Here is a 17252-nt window from a genome sequence, read left to right on the forward strand (position 1 = left end):
TGAGGTTGAGACGTGCATGGTGGTGGCATGCTTGTACGGTCTGCTAGCACCGGGCATTCCAATGCTGTGCGTGCCAGCGGTGCACAGCTTATGCGTCGAACCTGCTACGAAATTGGACCGAGATCTCTTGAAGGCGCGCTCCAGCGACGTAGCATGGGCATTCAGAGGTTGGGGAAGCAGGGCATGCGCGATCTTTTCGTGCATCGGAGGAGCATGTCTTGTGGGAAGTGCAGCATGCGGCTCTCTGGTGGACCACGCCGTGCAACGGGAGTCGTTGGGAAGTGCTTACCTGGCTGCGCAGGTGTTCGCAGGGAGTGCGTCGTTCATTGCTGGCATCTTGCTGCTTGGCGCTGTGATGACAGAACGTCGCTGCATGGAGGTGCAGGTGCAGGTGGTGGTGCATGGGGCGGGGGCGGGGGCGGGGGCGGGGGCGGGGTGGAGGAGAAGTTAACAGCTATCGATAACTGGCTGCGGCTGCATCCATCCGGGCCACGTTTGAGGCTGCCCATCATGGCAATGGAATAATGGCATGGCATGGCATGGCACATCATGCATCATAGACTTTCCCACAGAATCTGAAGTCAGAATGCCTGGCCCACGCTGCTTAGCAAATCACGGAAGCAGGCTACTGATCGGCCGGTCGGTGCTGGAAGAAAGACGAAAGCATGTTTGCCTGCCACTCCAATCCCAATCTCGAGCGCCTGCTTCTAGAGCTTCCGACATCCTCTTCACCTGCTTCGTGAATGCCCTTTCACTTGATGGCAGTGCGGAGTCCGGGCTCACCGACCGGCTGACACGATGGAGGAAGCCGGCGGAAGCACAAGCACAGCATCGCCCAACGAACAGCACGCATCGAAGAAGCCGCATGGCTTGGCCCTAGCTTGCCGAGGTACGGTCGACGTAAACAAGCCATGTCACTTATAAGCTAAATCGATCCCGTCCAGAATGTCAACGGAGGAAGGTAAAATGCGATAGAAAGTACCCGTGCACTCAATGTTCAAGAGCCAGCCTGCCCTGCCAAATCTCCACGCGGAAACCCAGAGCAAAGATTGCCAAAACGGCCGACGCAGAACTGAGGACCCGAATCGCGAAACTCGAAAAGCTCGTTCAGAGCTTCCAGGATGAAGACGGAAAGCTTCCCAGCGCTGAAGACATCAAGGCCATCAATCAACTTGGCCACACTAAGGACAACAGTCGACGCGCGACCCACACGCCGTCCTCGATCAACGCGCCTGTGACCTCAGACCATGCCAGTCCTTCAAGTCCGATAGACGCCACTTCCCCGGCCACAAGTAAATACGTTGCTGGCTCGTTCTGGTCTACCCTCACTTCCGAGGTCAAGGCTCTGGCTGATGCATTTGAGGAGGATGGCCCGAACAGTGACCCTGACACCTCGCCGGAAACCACTCCACCCGCACCCTACGCACTGGACGCAACTAGCATCACTGCACAGTATGAGCTCATCTTCTGTCCTCCTGGAGCTCTATACATCATGCCTGGAGCATTGGTCGAGCCGGAACCTGCTATTGCCTTGGATTTGTTGAATGCATACTTGAATTACGTCGACCCAATATATAAGCTCCTACACGTACCAACTTTGAAAGCTTTCGTGGCCGATGGACAGCCTTACATGAGCCGACCGGCAGATGCGCCGTGCAACAAAGCCTTGAAAGCGGCCATATGGTTTGCCGCGGCCAATGCATACACGGAAGAGGAATGCGAGTCAAAGTTCGGGAAATCAAAAGATCTGGTGGTGCTCCAGTACAGACGAATGGTTGGCATTGCCCTCTATCAAGCAGATCCACTGAACACGACTGAAGTGGCAACCATTCAGGCGTGTGCCCTGTATATCGTAAGTTCTGCCTTTGTTGCTCACGACAATTGGACTCCTTCTGACCCGTCGCAACGTAGGCATCAGCTAGAATCACAGATCCAAGCCGGCGAGCATGGTCATTGGTAGGAGTGCTTGTCCGAATTGCGCGAGCAGTCAACATCCACCGGGAAATGCGAGGCGAATCAATCTACATGACCGAGATGAAACGCAGACTGTGGTACTTCATTGTTTTCCTGGACTCTTATTCCTCGATAGATCGTGGCTCAGAACCAGCAATTCATCCAGACACCTACAATCGACGATTACCGACCAATGTCAACGACCAAGACTTTGGCGAAGATAGTACCACCATAACTCCTCGCCTGAACGAAGTCGCCGATATGACCTTATCCCTCATTTCAATGGAGGCATCCGACTTGACTCTGCGGCTTGCCATTCCGGAAGATATGCCATCTGGGCAGCCTTGGCAGAAGCGTCTTGAGATCGCCTATGCCTTCCAGAAGAAGATCAACGAGCAGTATCTCCGGCATTGCAACATGGAAATTTACCTGCACAGAATCGCAGCTGGCACTGGTGCGGCGGCTTGTCATTCGCTCATATTGCGCGCTGTCAGACCTATGCAGCTGAGTCCAAATCACAGTGCTCCCAGAGTCGATTCGCCCTGGGTCATCGAGCTGGCACTCAACATTCTCCGTCATTGCTACAGCCTTCAAGTTGATATTTCCGGTCGCTGGAGGCGTATGCCGTGGGTGCCTTGGCACGGCATCGCAGTTGCTTTAGCTGGACTGTGCTCAATAAGGGACACTCCACTGGCTGACGAAGCCTGGGAATGGGTGGACAAGACCATGGCGATATATGCTCCTTCAGTAGCAGACACCAAAGACGGCATGCTTTGGAAGCCACTCGAGAAGTTGAGGGCAAAGGCCGCAGCCTTCAGAGACGAACCGAAGAAAAAGTCAATATCGAAGCCCTCGGCAGCAGTACAGCAACCTGCGGTATCACGACCAGTCCCCAATGCGAACATGTGGAACGGTGGAGGCCAATTCGGCAACATGCAAATCCCTGAACCGACCTTGAATGTGGCCACTGCGCCGTTCCCGAACGATATGACATTGGATCCTCTCACAACGCCCATATCAGCCTCTGTCTTTGACTTCCCTCCTGATATGGCGGCGACTTTACCCACAGATACCAGCTGGCTGGATTGGGAAGGTATCCTGCAAGACATGGAAGATGTTCGCACGGATGGCGTAAGATGGATGTAGAAAATATAGGAGGAGCGTTGTACAGATATGTATGTTATGTAGACAATACCCCAGCTCTTGTGCTTGCTTCAACGTGAAGTATACGTGCGACCGACAGCAGTGACTGCAAAATCAAGCTGTCGAAAAATCTTTCCAAAACTTCGTCGGCATCGTTTCGGCGGGTGTTGTGAGTACCTGAAAGGTTCTGGTGGGATAATAAGCAGCGCGTGAAGCGATCAGCGAAAGGATTTGGGTGAGAAGTTCACGTTATCTCTCTCGGACAACAACTACTACTTCGTATCTTGGGAAGAACCCAACCTGCCGGCTCTCTGAAACTGGTCCGCCGGCATCGATCCGTCGGGTTTGTGGAACTTGAAGGGTGGTGGTGGTGGGATCGCCGACAAGTAATGTGTTCTTCGACAGCAAGCGGCGAAAATTTCTTGTTGACGGATTGCCATCGTCTCATGCCGCAGCGACCCTGCCTCCCATTAACTTAAATACAGCCCGCCGGTTCTCTGAAATTGGTCTGCCGGCATCGATCCGGCGGGTTTGTGGAACTTGAGCAGTGGTGATGGTGTAGCCGACAGCTAGAAGGTGTTTTGTGGCTACGAGAGAAAGGGATTTGGCGGGAGGACTTTGCGCCATCGAACATTACAGCACTCCTACACTGCGTGCACAGTATTTGGCCTGCCGGATGTCTTTAAAGCAACTGCCGGCAGTATATCGACGGGTTGGAGAGTGGAATTGCACAGTTGTGTGTCATTCGGCACCTTTCGAAGGCAGCGTCGCGCTGTACACCAAATTTGTGAGGTTCGTGAGCAGCGTCTATGCAAGACGGACTGACATAAAATCCTATGGAATCGTGGGTCTGACAGTGGGCGACTCACGAGTACGGAGTCTCACACTGAAGTACTCAAGTTGTGTCCTCTTCCTGCAGCTAACTGAGCTCACGATCGTGCTTTTGAAGGACGTTTTGAGAAGATGCTTCCCCAATCACACAGGTCCGAAATGTCGACTCCAGCTATGCGCAGCATGTCCCAGATCACAGTTCCCACTGTGTCTGCAACAATCAGGCCAGGGTATTTGTTCTCCCAATAAGAAGCCCTTTGCGCAGCACGAAGGTTCGTGCAGAATGTGGACACAATCTTCACCGGCTCATCCTCCATCCTCTCCACAACATCAGCAACCTGCTGATCCAGCTCTTCCTCTGTAATGTCCGCAAATTCCACATTGACTTTCCTGTTTAGATGCGACTCCGCCACCACTTCGTAGCCCGCCTTTCCGAATGTCTCCACGATCTTCTTCTGCACCTCGTCCAGATACGGAGTCACGAGACCAAAGCGTGCTCCGCCTTTCGAGACTTCCTGCAAGATTTTGCACAAACCAATGACACTCGTCGTAGCCTTAATTCCTGTGGCTTCTTCAATCCGCTGGCATAATCGGTCGTCGGCCTCTAGACCTAGCCAACCACTGCTTGTCCCACTCCAGCCGATAACATCGACATGAGCGTGCTGTAGGAGCTTTGCAGCCTGTATGATCTTGCTATCGTCGAACTGGGACAGGGCTTGCTCAGATAGTGAGATCTCGGTGACCTCGAAGCGCGAGAAGTGAACCGAGACATTAGGTATTGTCGAGATTATCGCACTGGTCAGAGGTTCGAGAGCGGTGTTGGAAGATGGAACCAGGACTCCAAGACGGATCAGCTTTTCTGTAGACATGGTAGATTCGGTCGTTGTAGTGGCAGGGGCATCTGAGAGGTCAGTCTGGTTCTTTTAGCATTCAACTTACCGATGAAGCTTGATGTGTACTCGCGGGAGGCTATTGATGCGTAAGATACCCGCAATGGCCAGTGGCTACCAAGTCGACCACGTTCGGCGAAAGACTGGAGACGACAAGCTCAAGTTCCTTCGACGCTGCCCTATCTTTCGGCCTTGGATCCGAGCTTTCATTATTCTATGATGGTCAAGGCGCGTGGCTGGTGAAATTCCAGGTTGACTCGTCACAACCTCATCGTACCACTGCCCCCTATACGTGCCCACGCCTTCACTTTGCTTCTCACAGCATTATAACAAAGTCTCTGCGATCCAATAAGAGCCCGTGCGTCCAATGTTCACTTCAGACCGTACGTGCCGGGAAGGCTACAGTATTCTGAGCGATCGACCCCCCTGCAGGACTCCGATAGCGGAGGACGTGGGAAGATGGTAAAGGCAGAATCAATCCATCATCATTAATTCCTGGCTTCTCACTCGTCCATATCACTAGAACTGTTTATTGATTGTGACTACTTACCGTTGTTTGTAGAAATATCCAGCTCGGAGACATGGAAGAGATAAAGCTGCTTTCGACTCAAGAAATTGCAAAACACAACACTGCCGAAGACTGTTGGCTTGTGATCGAGGACCAGATATGGGATTGTACTCAATTTAGCGGAGAGCATCCTGGTGGACCTTCCCGTACGTCAAGTTAGCTTTGTCATGAGAATGTACAATTGTACTTAAGAAGCTCCAGTAATTCTTCGATATGCTGGCAAAGACGCCACCAAGGCATACTCAGAGATACACTCACCATCCATTGTCAAAAACAGCTTATCTCCACATCTGTTCAAAGGCAACCTTGATCGATCGACAATAACTTCCGAATGGGCTGCAGAGCCTCTACCGCAGAATCCAGCCCAGGCAGCATCGGATAAGGACAAGCCACCACTCCACGCCATCATCAATGCGTATGTACATCCTCTATGATCGTCCGCTTGTCTTAATGCTTACTGGTCTGACCAGCGACGATTTTGAGGAAGCATCGCTTCGGACTTCTTCAGCCAAGACTCATGCATTCTATTCTACAGCCGCCACCGACTGCTGGACTCGAGATAAGAATCGGGAAATGCTGCAGCGAATATGGTTTCGTCCCAGAGTCATGCGGGATGTCGCAGAAGTCGACACATCAAGCAGCATTTTAGGCATACCTGTCAAAGTCCCGCTATTCATATGTCCATCTGGACTAGCCAAGATGATCAATCCCGAAGGCGAAAAAGCGCTAGCTCGAGCTGCCAAATCGAGTGGCATTCTTGAGATTGTAGGTGCTTCACACTGCTGATGATCATAATGCTGACTTTCCGTAGATCCCGACCAATGCTTCTTATCCTGCGAAGGAAATCATCGAACAAGCTCCCGATTATCCGTTCATGTTCCAACTTTACGTCAACAAAGATCGGAAAAAGTCCGAGGAAGTGATCAAGAACGCTGAGACACTAGGAATGCGTGCGATATTTGTGACTGTCGATGCGGCAGGCAGAGGGAAGCGAGAATCCGATGAGCGCCTACGAGTTGACGAAATTGCAATCAACCCCATCACTGGCGAACGCGGCGGCAAGCGAGGTGGTGGGTTGACCAAACTCGTTGGAGCATTCATCGATCAGGCACTAGTCTGGCAAGATATCGATTGGATCAGAAGTCTGACAGACCTACCAATCGTACTGAAAGGTGTAATGACGGCCGAGGATGCCAAGATGGCGGTGAAGATGGGCGTAGATGGCATTGTGGTGTCAAACCACGGCGGGAGGAACTTGGACTTCAGCCCCCCTTCCATTTTGGTTCTCTTGGAGCTCCACAAACAATGTCCCGAGATCTTTGATCAAATGGAAATCTATGTCGACGGAGGCTTCCGACGTGGTGGAGACATTCTCAAAGCGCTATGTCTGGGCGCGAAAGCCGTGGGCATGGGCAGGTCGTTCCTCTTCGCCCTGGGATACGGCAGCGAAGGAGCCGAACATCTCGTGGAAATACTCAGAGATGAGATAGAGAGTGCCATGAAGCTACTTGGCATCAAGGACTTGTCTGAAGTCCATCCTGGCCTGGTTAATACGTCTGATGTCGACCATCTCGTCCTTTCGACGGGCGATCATCCATATGCCAAGTGGCGACCTCGAGCCAGGATATGAGGCGAGTTCTGAAGGTATGAAATGAGGACCTGCCTCGAACGCGCGATGGTCATCAGTCATCTCCACTTGCAAGGAGAGTAGAAGCCTCCGCTTCAATTTGGAAACATTTCGAGGGCAAGATGAATACTTCATTAATCACAAGCTGGACTTCTTTGGTGGAAACGCCGCCATACAACCAGCGTACAATGCGCCTGGATCTGTCACGATCGCCAGTCCACGTCTCGCACCGATGAAAATGAAAACCGAGAGTATTGACTGAATCTTGTCGGATAATTCCCCAGCGTCAGTCTGACCAACTCCCTCGCTCCACCTTCAACAAAAAGCCCGCAAGTCCCAGATGTACTGCCTCCAAGCTTCAAGATTGAACACCCCGTTAAGCTCATCCGCCTCCTTATATCCAGCAACAACCAATCCTGGACCAAGAGCTTCTACCTTTTCGTCGGCTTGGGTCTATTCTTCCCGCAATTCCCTCGTCCTTGCATACGCCAGCATTTGATGGACATCGCCATAGACTACATCTCCGCTTTACCTCTCATATAGAATGCAAGGTCAGTACAATACTACCTTAATCTTGTTGAAAGCCTCGGAAGTCACGGGAGTTTGAAGATGCGCGAGTACGAAAGTGAGTTATCAATAATCTAAGAGGGTATCACAAGACCTTCGGAAAGATGTCATCTGATCAAAAACGTCGTATTGTCTGCTGCTACTTAGATATATCTCGCTACTACTCTCGCTTTGTAGGCATAGACGTTAGATCATCAGAGGCCTGTGATTCCGACACATTCAAGCCCGGGGTGTCGACCTGGTTCAAATGCTCAATGTTAATTCTAGGTCCCTTGAACCACTTCCGGCCGCTGATGAAGTAGTGGCTCATGGCGAGAGTCATCGCTCCACCATACACAACTATAGTCCAGTTCATGGTCTGCGCGTTCAAATGACTACCAGTGTAGGCCGGAAAGCAGAGAGCAGGAGCTATGATGAGCCACCATGCACAGGCGACAGCATTGACTGGCTTTGAGAGTTTTCCGAGATTCCACGGACCTGGTTTATGTTAGCGACTGTATGTATCAGTGAGGTTTCATGTCTGCCTCTCGTACCTGGTCGAAATTTGTCTTTGGCAAAGAACAGCTTGAGGAATACTGGAAACGTGAAGGCTGTATACTGGCCGATCGCGCCAATGCTGAAGACTGCTCCGATGGCGATTGGTCCGGCGAAGACCAGCAGACCAAGCAAGGCGGCGATTGTAAGCACGCCCCAGGTGGCGTACACAGGCGTCTTCGTGCGGCTGTTCACCTGTCTCCACCATCTAGAACCAACGATGGCCCCGTCACGAGAGTACGCAAATACGACCCGAGAGGCAGCAATTGTGCATCCTTGGCCGCAAAAGAACTGGCCGATAATGTTTAGAGCAAACATTGCCAAGCCAGCCTTCTTGCCTAAGACTTGCAGACAAAGCGAGCCAAAAGGCTGGCTATACTGTCCTGCTACGACCTCTCCGATGTCTTTTACAGTGTACGCAATGACGAGCATGATTGCCCAGCCCATATAGAGACCGGTCTGGGCTGTTAGAACGATAGCCCGAGGAGATGCGATGTTAGCATTTGAGCATTCTTCTGCCAAGTGGAACGGTGCATCATAGCCTTGCACCAAAGTGTCAGTATATGACCGGCAAACTTTTGCGTTCAATTCTCACCTGACAAAGTCCAAACAGTTGTCAGAAAGCCCATGATGGTCGCCCACCCGATTGGCCAATCTGTTCCATTTTCGAATTCTGTCCACACTGCATGGGTGCTATTCGTCTTCGGCGTGTTAATGGAGCCCACTGGGAACCAGATGACGAAGAGCAAGACCAAGAATACGTTCCAGACCGTGCCAGCTACATTGACATGCCCAATGAATTTAGTGCTCTGCATGCACAGGACACCATTAATCAGTAGGAGCGACAGGAAGACCAGGTAGATGTGCCAGTCTTTTGGCACGTAATCGGGGTTCGTGACCTGCCCGCAAGTGACGATCATGGCGGCTATGTCAATAAGTTAGCATCCTTCGCATATTTCACCACCCAGGAAGAACCCACCCAAGGCATAATTGAGGGAGCACGGGCCTGTCACGAAGCCGCAGAAGTTCGACCATCCCACAAACCAGCTTGCAATAGGTCCCCAGCCATCTGGCGCGAGAACCGCAGCTGCGTAGTACAGGCCGCCTGCGGTGGGCATTGCAGAACATAGCTCTGCCATGCTGAATGCTGTAGATTGAATCATAAAGGCTGCGATCAGCCATCCCCAGGCTGTCCCGCCAGTACCAGAATATCCCAGCGCATAGGGCAAGGTCGACGCGATGCTGGGTAGAAGACCGAGAATCGAGAAAGACACCGAGAAGGATTGGAGAATGGAGAAGTCTCTGTTCGGAATCGCATCTTAGCATATGGGCAGTACAGCATCAAAGTCATAGCACACCTCTTGAATTCCTGCCTTGATGCGAAGTCAGCTTGATGGGTTCAATAGTTCTATTTGATGCTGAACGGTCTCGGCTTACTTGTAGCCAAGCGCTCCCAAGGTCTGGTCGTCCAGCGTGGCATTCTCATCGACTACAGCATGCTCATGTGTCTGCTGGAACACACTCGTCACACGAAGCTTCTCTTCGTCGACCACATGCGATCCGCTGCTCTTCGTTTGTTCGGCCATGCTTGCCATCTCATGCGCAGTTCCATGCACGAAATGAAGCAGCAAAGAGCGTGAGGTCGGGCGTAGATACACATGTTACAGCGTGGCTGAACGGTACCGATTACAGGCTGAGCTGATAAGAGGTTCCTGTAGCTGTACATCCCAGTACTACAGTAGTTAGTTGCTGCGACTTTGTAGATCGAATCGAGGGCCTAGGCGCGGGCAACTCTATCCTAGCATTATTATTAGTGCGGATAGCAAACACCCGAATCTGCACCGTAAGCCCTCTCGTCGTACTATAATATAACTTGTCTTGTCCTATCTACTGTTAGTTAATAGAGAATAGAACCTCGTATACGTATTCCTACTAATTTCTAGCAATCTACTATAGCAATAGCGCTAAGAACGATATATACGACCGCTAGCGTACTTATAGTACGATTAGAACTTAAAGACTAATTAAATAACTCTAAGTCTAAGAAGAAGGTATTATAGAGCCTCTAGAAGCTAATAAGTCCGCCGCTAATAAAACGAGTTACTAGTACGAGTCGGTAGGTAAAGGATAGCTCTAGGAGTAAGTTTTCTACTAGTAAGAAGGGTAAAGCGACTACTACTAAAGAGGCTCCGCTAATCGTTGCTTCCTCGATTAGGTAAAGTAAGGAGACCGCTCCTACTTAGGCTAGTAACTACTAAATGCTTTAGTAAATAGATTCTTTACTTTTATATTTAAATTAAAAAGCTATAGAACTATAGCTATATATTAGTTAGGTAAATATTATTCTATATATAAACACTTACTAAATTAGAGTATAGAATAGATTATCTATACTTAAAAATAGTTTAATATTTCTATTAAATCTTAAAATAGAGAATATACTATTCTAATTATAATATATAGCCTATTTAAAATAAATTAATCTACTACTTCTCTATTTAGTAGTAGACTGTTTTCGGAATAGTATTCTAATTTATTTCTAGAGTTTATAGTAGTATACCTAGATATATTTTATACCAGATTGTCTTAGTATAGCGATAGTTAGTACGCTTATATAAACTATAGGAGGGTTCTTAATATAGTATCTTTCCCTATACTAATATTTCTTATTTAGCTATAATATAATTTAATCTAGATATTAGCTATTTTAGTAGCTACGTAAGGCCGCGTCTAATAAGTATAGCGTATCCTTCGTAGCCTCGGAATTAGATACTATAAAGACTATAACCTCTCTATACTAGAATCTATAACAACTATAATATATTTAGTAGAGGTCTTAGGATACTTACTAGATTAAATAAATCCGATAGTACTACTAACCCTCCCTAATCCTTTCTAACTACTAATCCTTCCTAACTACTAACTCTTTCTAACTACTAAACCTTCCTAACTACTAACCCCTCCTAACCCTCCTATCCCCTAATCCTTAGGATATAGAAGTTAGTATCTAGAGAGATATAGTAAGAGTATACTTAGAAGAAGGTAGTAGAAGGAGGTAATAGTAGTTATAGTTATATAGTTAGAGCACTATAGAACAAGCTATAGTAGAACAGTAGTACTCTAAATTTCCTAAAATACAAGAATTGCTGTAATCCTGTAACTGTAATCTTGAGCTAGATATAGAGCATCTTCCGTGCTTGTCCGGACGCCGCGCAACGCTTAATAGGAATAGAGTTTGGCAGGAATCGCAGGATTCCATTCAGCACTCAGCCGCGGTCCCCTAGTAGATCAATGCCATGTGCAATTCTATCCCTCCAGCGTACGAAGTGATACACGAAACGCAAGCTGATTTGGCGTTTGTCTCAGGCATGCTTCATTGGCACAGCTTCTTATTAGAGATGCATCGCTGACACCATATTGCTTGAAGAAATGCAAATAATTGCGCTAGTCTTGCTCTTGCATGCGTTGTCAGCAACGAGCGAAGATCGCGAGGTTATGGACGGTACATCTTCAACTCTGTTCCCCATTGACAGCAATAGTAGCTCAGTCTCGGAGTCCTGCCTCACTCCATCCCATACCAGTCTCACCAGTCATGGAGCAAAGGGATCTGCTCATCAGGTTGCGCATAATGGAGGCGTTGTTGATCGATAGAGTCACTGGCATTTTCCCGTCCAACAACGATCCAGTCTTTGATGATTGCGCTTCCGTCCTTGATCCACTCGATTTCCTCCTCAGAACATCGGTTGGAAACATCGAGGATATAGCATTGATGTGGTGGCTGAGGGAGGACATCACTCTTCATCCACCAAGTATCGCTAGGACCAGTTGTCGAATATTGGGCTTGATGCGTCGCGGCATATTCTTTCAAGTCCACTTCCCCGGTGGCAATGTCACGTTGGGTGAGAGCACGCATGAAAATAGAATATGCTGCCTCTGGCTGATAGGAAGGCACCATATGCCCCGCTTGATATACTCGGGTGAAGCTGAGGTTGCCATACTGTCTCACTAGGCCGCCAGATTGAGTATATGGAGAGCCAAGGACTAAAGGTGTATAGCCAGCGTGTTTGAATTCTGCTTGGTGCGCCCAGGGAATGTTCAGCGAATATCGTTCGCCTCCTATCCAATTGCAGGCCACGTCACGATCGCCATGAAAGAGTGCAACGTTGACGCCATGCTCAAGGACATACGTAAGCTGATCCAGTTGCCCGCCTTTAACAAGATCACCTGTGCTCTCAAAAGCGGCAGCAACAGCGGGAGAGTACCATGAGTGATTGACTGGAACACCAAATGCCTTTTGAGTCTCCGGTTGATTTAGCCATCCAAACATGAATGGCGGCGGGAAGGGATCTTTAGGCTCGTGAGTGATGTCAAAGCGAGCACCTTTCCCAGCCCGGACGTAAAGGCTATCGCTAATATTTTCACCTCTGTTCGCGGCCTGAGAGCAGAATGTGTTGGTCTTAGCCACATCGCCATGGTCGTGAGGATCAGTCTTCAGCGCCATCTCGCGGCACTTTTTGATGTCATCCAAGACACCACCGGTCCGATAGAACTCGTTCATGGCCCACTCGTATTGGTCTTGAGAGATTGCACGCACACCATATGTATTGTTGAAGGACATCTCGATGTTTGAGCTCATCATATCGGGGGCATCAATGCAGCCATTGATGATGCCAAGGGTGCTGAGGTGAAGGTAATGTGCGCCATCTCCAGATATCTCTCCCTTCTTGATCTTCTCGTTTTGATGGAGGAAGAAATCCATAAAGCCAGGCCCGTAATGACCTCCATAACTCTCGGTAAAGAGGCTTATGCGTTCGTCTTTCGGCTTCAAATGAGGGAACTCGGTGAAGAATGTCTGGGCGAAATGCCACATCGCAACGGCAGCATGCTGCGTGCTATTGGCAGTGTGATTGACATTCTGGCTTGACATGGTCCCGACCAGAAAAGTGTTGTTCTGTTCCGGGACTCCATCTGTGAAGTCGGCAGGATTAATGGTACCGCCTTCCTCTGCGGAGCCGGCAAGATTGAATGTGATATTTGTAGGCACGTCGTAGCTGTATCCTACCTGGACAGGCTGGTCGATGAATAGTAAGTTCGCCTCGTTATTCCAAGACCACGGATTTAGATAAGTCGTCTTGGAGTCATTGGCGACAAAGCAGGGCCCATTTTCCGATAGTGCACCGAGGAGACTGCTGCCGCCTGGCCCGCCATTCAACCAGATGGCAAGAGGTGCATTTTCTGGGTCTTTTCGAGACTCGAAAAACCAGTAGAATATGTTGAGAGGGTATGCATTGTGTTCGTGAGTTTCATTAAGAGCATTTGGCGGCAGGTGGATGTACCCTAACAAAGTCGGTCAGTAGTGATCAGAAGTGTTCGCGAAGTGTGCGAAGCCACGGACCGGCATATGATTTGACGCCTGGAGTGGTTTCACAAAGCCCTGGCTCTTTGTAGGAGACTCGGACGCCAGGATGGAACTTTGATTGCAAAGTCGTTACGCCCTCTGGTGTTGGTGGGAACTGCCCACTCACCAGGCTGAACAGACCGAGAACAAGTGCTGAGAGAAGCATTTTGAATATTCTATCTGCCTCGACAGGATGATGAAAGCTCAGTCACAGACAAGATTGGGGAGCAGAAGATTGGTGATAAACAGCACAAGCTTTGAGACAACAACCTTGAAGGTGCGAGCTCCCCAGACTGTCACTGCATCACTTGAACGGGGTTCGGCTTCCGGCCAATTGAATGCCGAGATCCTACCCAATTCATGTCGACTGCAACACTGATCTGTCAACAGACAAGCATACAAGGAATGAGCATTCGTCGTTCTAGTGGATGGCATTCACAAGTTTGCTTCATTGACGGGCCTGATTACGAACTCGGTTCTGGGGAAATGGATTCTGACGTCCACCGCAGCCGCCTTCTCAAGCTGCTTCGGCTTGATAACTACTTCTTCCGGCGAGAGTGCGACTAAGGTGCCGATTGTTGGACTGCTTGAAGCATCAGCTCTGACCTTCGAAACGATGGTGCATAGACTCACTCGGCTCTGCCTGTATCGCTGGGCGTCACTGAGACCCTAGCTCCCTCTTTGAGGCCAATCTTCTCACTCAATTCCTTGTGTACGGATCTTGGGGTTGGCAACAGCATTGACTTGGGTCCAGGTGTCGGTGCCTTTTTCATTTGTTCCAGCACACTCTCAAGGTCATTTGACTTGTCTTCTTCCGTCAACGGTAGCTCGTCAAAGTATCGTTCCATGCGTTTATACCAAGCATGAATGCCAGGATACCTCTGAGGATTAAAGACAGGCGCACTTCCATTCTCCTTTGAATCACGAGCATCTTTCATGGTGAGACTGTAGACGCCTTCACCGCTTGCGATTTTATTGCCCCACCGGAACTGATAGTACAGAGTGATATCTGCAAGGGATGGCGTTGGCGTAGAAAAGATCCAAGGGCCATCGGTCTCTGCAAACAATGGCTCAAGCATAGACAATTGATGGTCGTACTTGGTCAGATTCTCAGGCAGCTTCTTTTCCAGCTTGTCGGGATCGAGTTTATGTCCAATGAGCTGTGCTCTGTCAGTGCCAAAAGAACTGCGCCAAATGCTAGCAGGCATAAGACCAGTCATGATGCGGAAGATTGGCCTGTCAGTCCACTAAAAGCGTTGGTACGAGGGTCAGTATGTGTCTTGTCTCAAAACGAAGTTGTCGACTCCAGAAGCAAAGGCCGAGACCAGCCGCTGTCGCTCTGCGGAGTCATGCCTTGCGCTCTTTGGTATACTTACGTAAGATGCGAAGCCTCTGATCAGTGGTCGATAGGTCCTCCCGTCTAGCGCCTCTGGATAGATTGATTGATAGCCTTCTGAAGGAGGAAAGAAGTGTTCGAGTGCTTCACAGATCAAGGAGGTGTCACAGTACAGCTCTCTGCCAATCGCAAGGACTGGAATCTTGCGATATGTCAGGTTGAAACTGTCCCGAAGTGTGGGCCGCGGCATCATCGTAGGCACCTATTGACGAAAAGGTGTCATTAGCAAGTGTGTGCGTGTCAATGAGGATAAACATACAGTAATAAATTTATACGGGATCTGCTTGAGCTTTAGGACGTGCTGTATCTTGATCGTGAAGGTCGACATCTCATAACCGAAGAGGGCCACTATTGGTGTTGCCATTTCGCGCGCTTCTGACTGAAACCAAGTCTTTTGGTCGTTTGTAGCTGTTATCGCTGTAGATAAACTGTGGCAGCAGCTGTATAGCTTGCTGATGTGTGTTGAGTCCTCCGGCTTCGGCTCGGTTCAAAGGACAAGCTCGGCCCATTGAGAAGACCTTTTGGAAGACCCGCCGAGTCGAACTGCGCTACCACTTGATCGATGACTACGATTGAGCATGGATACTTGCCAAATGACAATCCACCACATAATGAGATGCTCTTTAGAGAAAAGATTGATGTTTCGTGTAAGGAGCAGCGAGGGCAGAACGCGAACGCGAAAGAGCAACGGTCACTCTTGGCACTTTGGTGCTTCTTTCTTCACTCACCGATCAGGCACAGTCAGTCCTATAATTACACCCTCTTGCTGCGATCGCGAACGAACTGTAACGACGAATCCAACACACGAGTCGCTCAGAACGAAGTTGTTGCGATCAATGAGAACAGCGGAGGCAAAGCTTCGCCCTGGGCCTGCCCGCCTGGCGCGTTATGAAAGAGCATTGCAAGCGAAGCATATTGTACATATGTTACAAGAAATTGAAAACTTGTTCGTATGAGAAAGTATCTTCATCCATGAGATGTTCCAGAATGCCTCCGATTCCTGCTCCTCCTCATCACCTTACCTTCTGCCCTGCAAACGAGGGAACGAGCACGGCAAGCACAACACCCGGCTTCCTTTGCGAAAGTACAACCATCATCCTCACTCTGGAAAAAGCATTGGAACCAATGACTCGGATCGCATTCTGATTCAAGGCAATGCATGGCGGATGAGAATTAGATGTAAAGCATCCCCTTGTTGTGATAAGCAGCCTGAATTCTCAAAGCCAGCTCAGGTGACCTCTCCGCACGAAGCGAGATCGGTGTAACCGAGGGTGGACGACTCGACCAGGGCAGTTCAAGACGGTAATGCCAATTGAGGACGCTCCCGATCCCATATAAGGATGTCAGATCCAAACAAGTCATAATATCTTTCTCGCCTGATAAGAAGTAGATCTACACGAGTATAAATCATGGCACCGAGACGCGGATTATCATCGCAGTCGGAGACGTTGTCGAATGGCGCTAATGGGACAGCAAGTCACTTGAATGGCAGCCCCGTGCAACTTGATCTGGATGCTCTAATCATAGGCGGGGGCTTTGCAGGCGTGTATCTGCTTCATCGACTTCGCCAGGAAGGCTTTAATGTCAAGATTGCCGAGGCCGGATCTGCACTAGGCGGTATATGGTATTGGAACAACTATCCCGGTGCTCGCGTTGATAGTCCATGGCCGGTGTATCAGCTGTCGATTCCAGAAGTGTTTAGCACTTTTGAATGGAAGGAGCACTATCCAGGCAGTGCAGAGCTGCAACGATACTTCGAACATGCCGACAAAGTGCTGAACATTAGTAAAGACACCTTATACCACACTCGTGTCAAGGCTGCAACGTGGGATGATGAAAGTCACCGATGGCACGTCGAATGCGATAATGGAACCAAGATCACGGCCAAATTCATGCATTGCTGTCTTGGATTTGCAGCAAAGCGGCACTTTCCAGACTGGCCAGGCTTCGATGACTTCCAAGGCTATGTTTGCCATTCATCTTTCTGGCCCAAGGAAGGCATAGACATGAGAGGCAAAAGAGTAGGCGTAGTCGGGAATGGCGCTACAGGCATCCAGATAGCCCAGGAATCCGCAAAAGACGCCGAACATCTGTCTGTATTCATCAGAACGCCAAACACATGTATCCCGATGAATCAAAGACCAGTCGACCCGATCAAAGCCAAGAAGGACCTCGAAGACTACATCCCGCGGATGCTGCAGAAGGAGCGATTCCGCACCATGGGAGGGTTCTTGTATAGTGATCCCACGAAGACGATCAAGGAGACTTCGCCAGAGGAGCGCGAGCGGATCCTTCAGCATGCCTGGGACAACGGAGGTTTCGAAATTCTCTTCACCTTTGCCGAA

The 17252-nt window shown here is 49.6% G+C and overlaps 7 protein-coding genes across 7 annotated transcripts in view; 3 read left to right on the forward strand and 4 right to left on the reverse strand.

The window, feature by feature from the left end:
* Positions 1–798: 798 nt before the first annotated feature.
* MYCFIDRAFT_80656 (uncharacterized protein) lies at positions 799–3099 on the forward strand (the record flags this gene model as incomplete). Its single annotated transcript, XM_007927822.1, has 3 exons — positions 799–889; positions 1005–1852; positions 1912–3099. 3 exons carry the CDS (start codon positions 799–801, stop codon positions 3097–3099), a joined length of 2127 nt encoding a protein of 708 aa, XP_007926013.1.
* A 926-nt stretch (positions 3100–4025) lies between these two features.
* Positions 4026–4796, reverse strand: MYCFIDRAFT_196472 (uncharacterized protein; the record flags this gene model as incomplete). Its single annotated transcript, XM_007928229.1, has 1 exon — positions 4026–4796. The coding sequence occupies one exon, from the start codon at positions 4794–4796 to the stop codon at positions 4026–4028; it is 771 nt and encodes a 256-aa protein (XP_007926420.1).
* A 572-nt stretch (positions 4797–5368) lies between these two features.
* MYCFIDRAFT_51556 (uncharacterized protein) lies at positions 5369–7388 on the forward strand. Its single transcript, XM_007927668.1, has 4 exons — positions 5369–5531; positions 5587–5800; positions 5856–6150; positions 6197–7388. Exons 1-4 carry the CDS (start codon positions 5399–5401, stop codon positions 7013–7015), a joined length of 1461 nt encoding a protein of 486 aa, XP_007925859.1. The 5' UTR covers positions 5369–5398; the 3' UTR covers positions 7016–7388.
* Positions 7389–7687: 299 nt separating this feature from the next.
* On the reverse strand, positions 7688–9699 carry MYCFIDRAFT_153757 (uncharacterized protein; the record flags this gene model as incomplete). Its single annotated transcript, XM_007928230.1, has 6 exons — positions 7688–8056; positions 8113–8655; positions 8709–9038; positions 9093–9415; positions 9472–9486; positions 9551–9699. 6 exons carry the CDS (start codon positions 9697–9699, stop codon positions 7740–7742), a joined length of 1677 nt encoding a protein of 558 aa, XP_007926421.1. The 3' UTR covers positions 7688–7739.
* A 1830-nt stretch (positions 9700–11529) lies between these two features.
* Positions 11530–13706, reverse strand: MYCFIDRAFT_164341 (uncharacterized protein). The gene is made up of 2 exons (XM_007928231.1): positions 13509–13706; positions 11530–13450 (listed from the first exon to the last, which is right to left on the reverse strand). Exons 1-2 carry the CDS (start codon positions 13675–13677, stop codon positions 11697–11699), a joined length of 1923 nt encoding a protein of 640 aa, XP_007926422.1. The 5' UTR covers positions 13678–13706; the 3' UTR covers positions 11530–11696.
* A 240-nt stretch (positions 13707–13946) lies between these two features.
* Positions 13947–15100, reverse strand: MYCFIDRAFT_188248 (uncharacterized protein; the record flags this gene model as incomplete). The annotated part of the gene is made up of 3 exons (XM_007928232.1): positions 13947–14094; positions 14145–14758; positions 14888–15100. The coding sequence occupies 3 exons, from the start codon at positions 15098–15100 to the stop codon at positions 13947–13949; spliced, it is 975 nt and encodes a 324-aa protein (XP_007926423.1).
* Positions 15101–15894: 794 nt separating this feature from the next.
* Positions 15895–17252, forward strand: part of MYCFIDRAFT_188249 (uncharacterized protein) — a gene marked incomplete at both ends in the record, with an annotated part of 2127 nt that continues 769 nt past the window's right edge. Inside the window, 2 exons of the mRNA XM_007928233.1 lie at positions 15895–15991; positions 16435–17223. Of these exons, the coding sequence (XP_007926424.1) occupies positions 15895–15991; positions 16435–17223 (886 nt within the window). The remainder of the gene's footprint in view (positions 15992–16434; positions 17224–17252) is intronic.

The sequence above is a fragment of the Pseudocercospora fijiensis genome (genome assembly GCF_000340215.1).
Source record: "Pseudocercospora fijiensis CIRAD86 unplaced genomic scaffold MYCFIscaffold_4, whole genome shotgun sequence".
NCBI lineage: Eukaryota > Fungi > Ascomycota > Dothideomycetes > Mycosphaerellales > Mycosphaerellaceae > Pseudocercospora > Pseudocercospora fijiensis.

Bases quoted from the DNA above. Each gene is read 5' to 3' on its own strand.
- MYCFIDRAFT_164341 (XM_007928231.1), bottom strand. From the start codon at position 13,677: ATGCTTCTCTCAGCACTTGTTCTCGGTCTGTTCAGCCTGGTGAGTGGG. The intron at 13,451-13,508 runs GTCCGTGGCTTC...CGACTTTGTTAG, and splicing joins AGGCGTCAAATCATATGCCG to GGTACATCCACCTGCCGCCA.
- MYCFIDRAFT_51556 (XM_007927668.1), top strand. From the start codon at position 5,399: ATGGAAGAGATAAAGCTGCTTTCGACTCAAGAAATTGCAAAACACAAC. The intron at 5,801-5,855 runs GTATGTACATCC...TGGTCTGACCAG, and splicing joins CTCCACGCCATCATCAATGC to CGACGATTTTGAGGAAGCAT. The intron at 6,151-6,196 runs GTAGGTGCTTCA...GACTTTCCGTAG, and splicing joins CGAGTGGCATTCTTGAGATT to ATCCCGACCAATGCTTCTTA.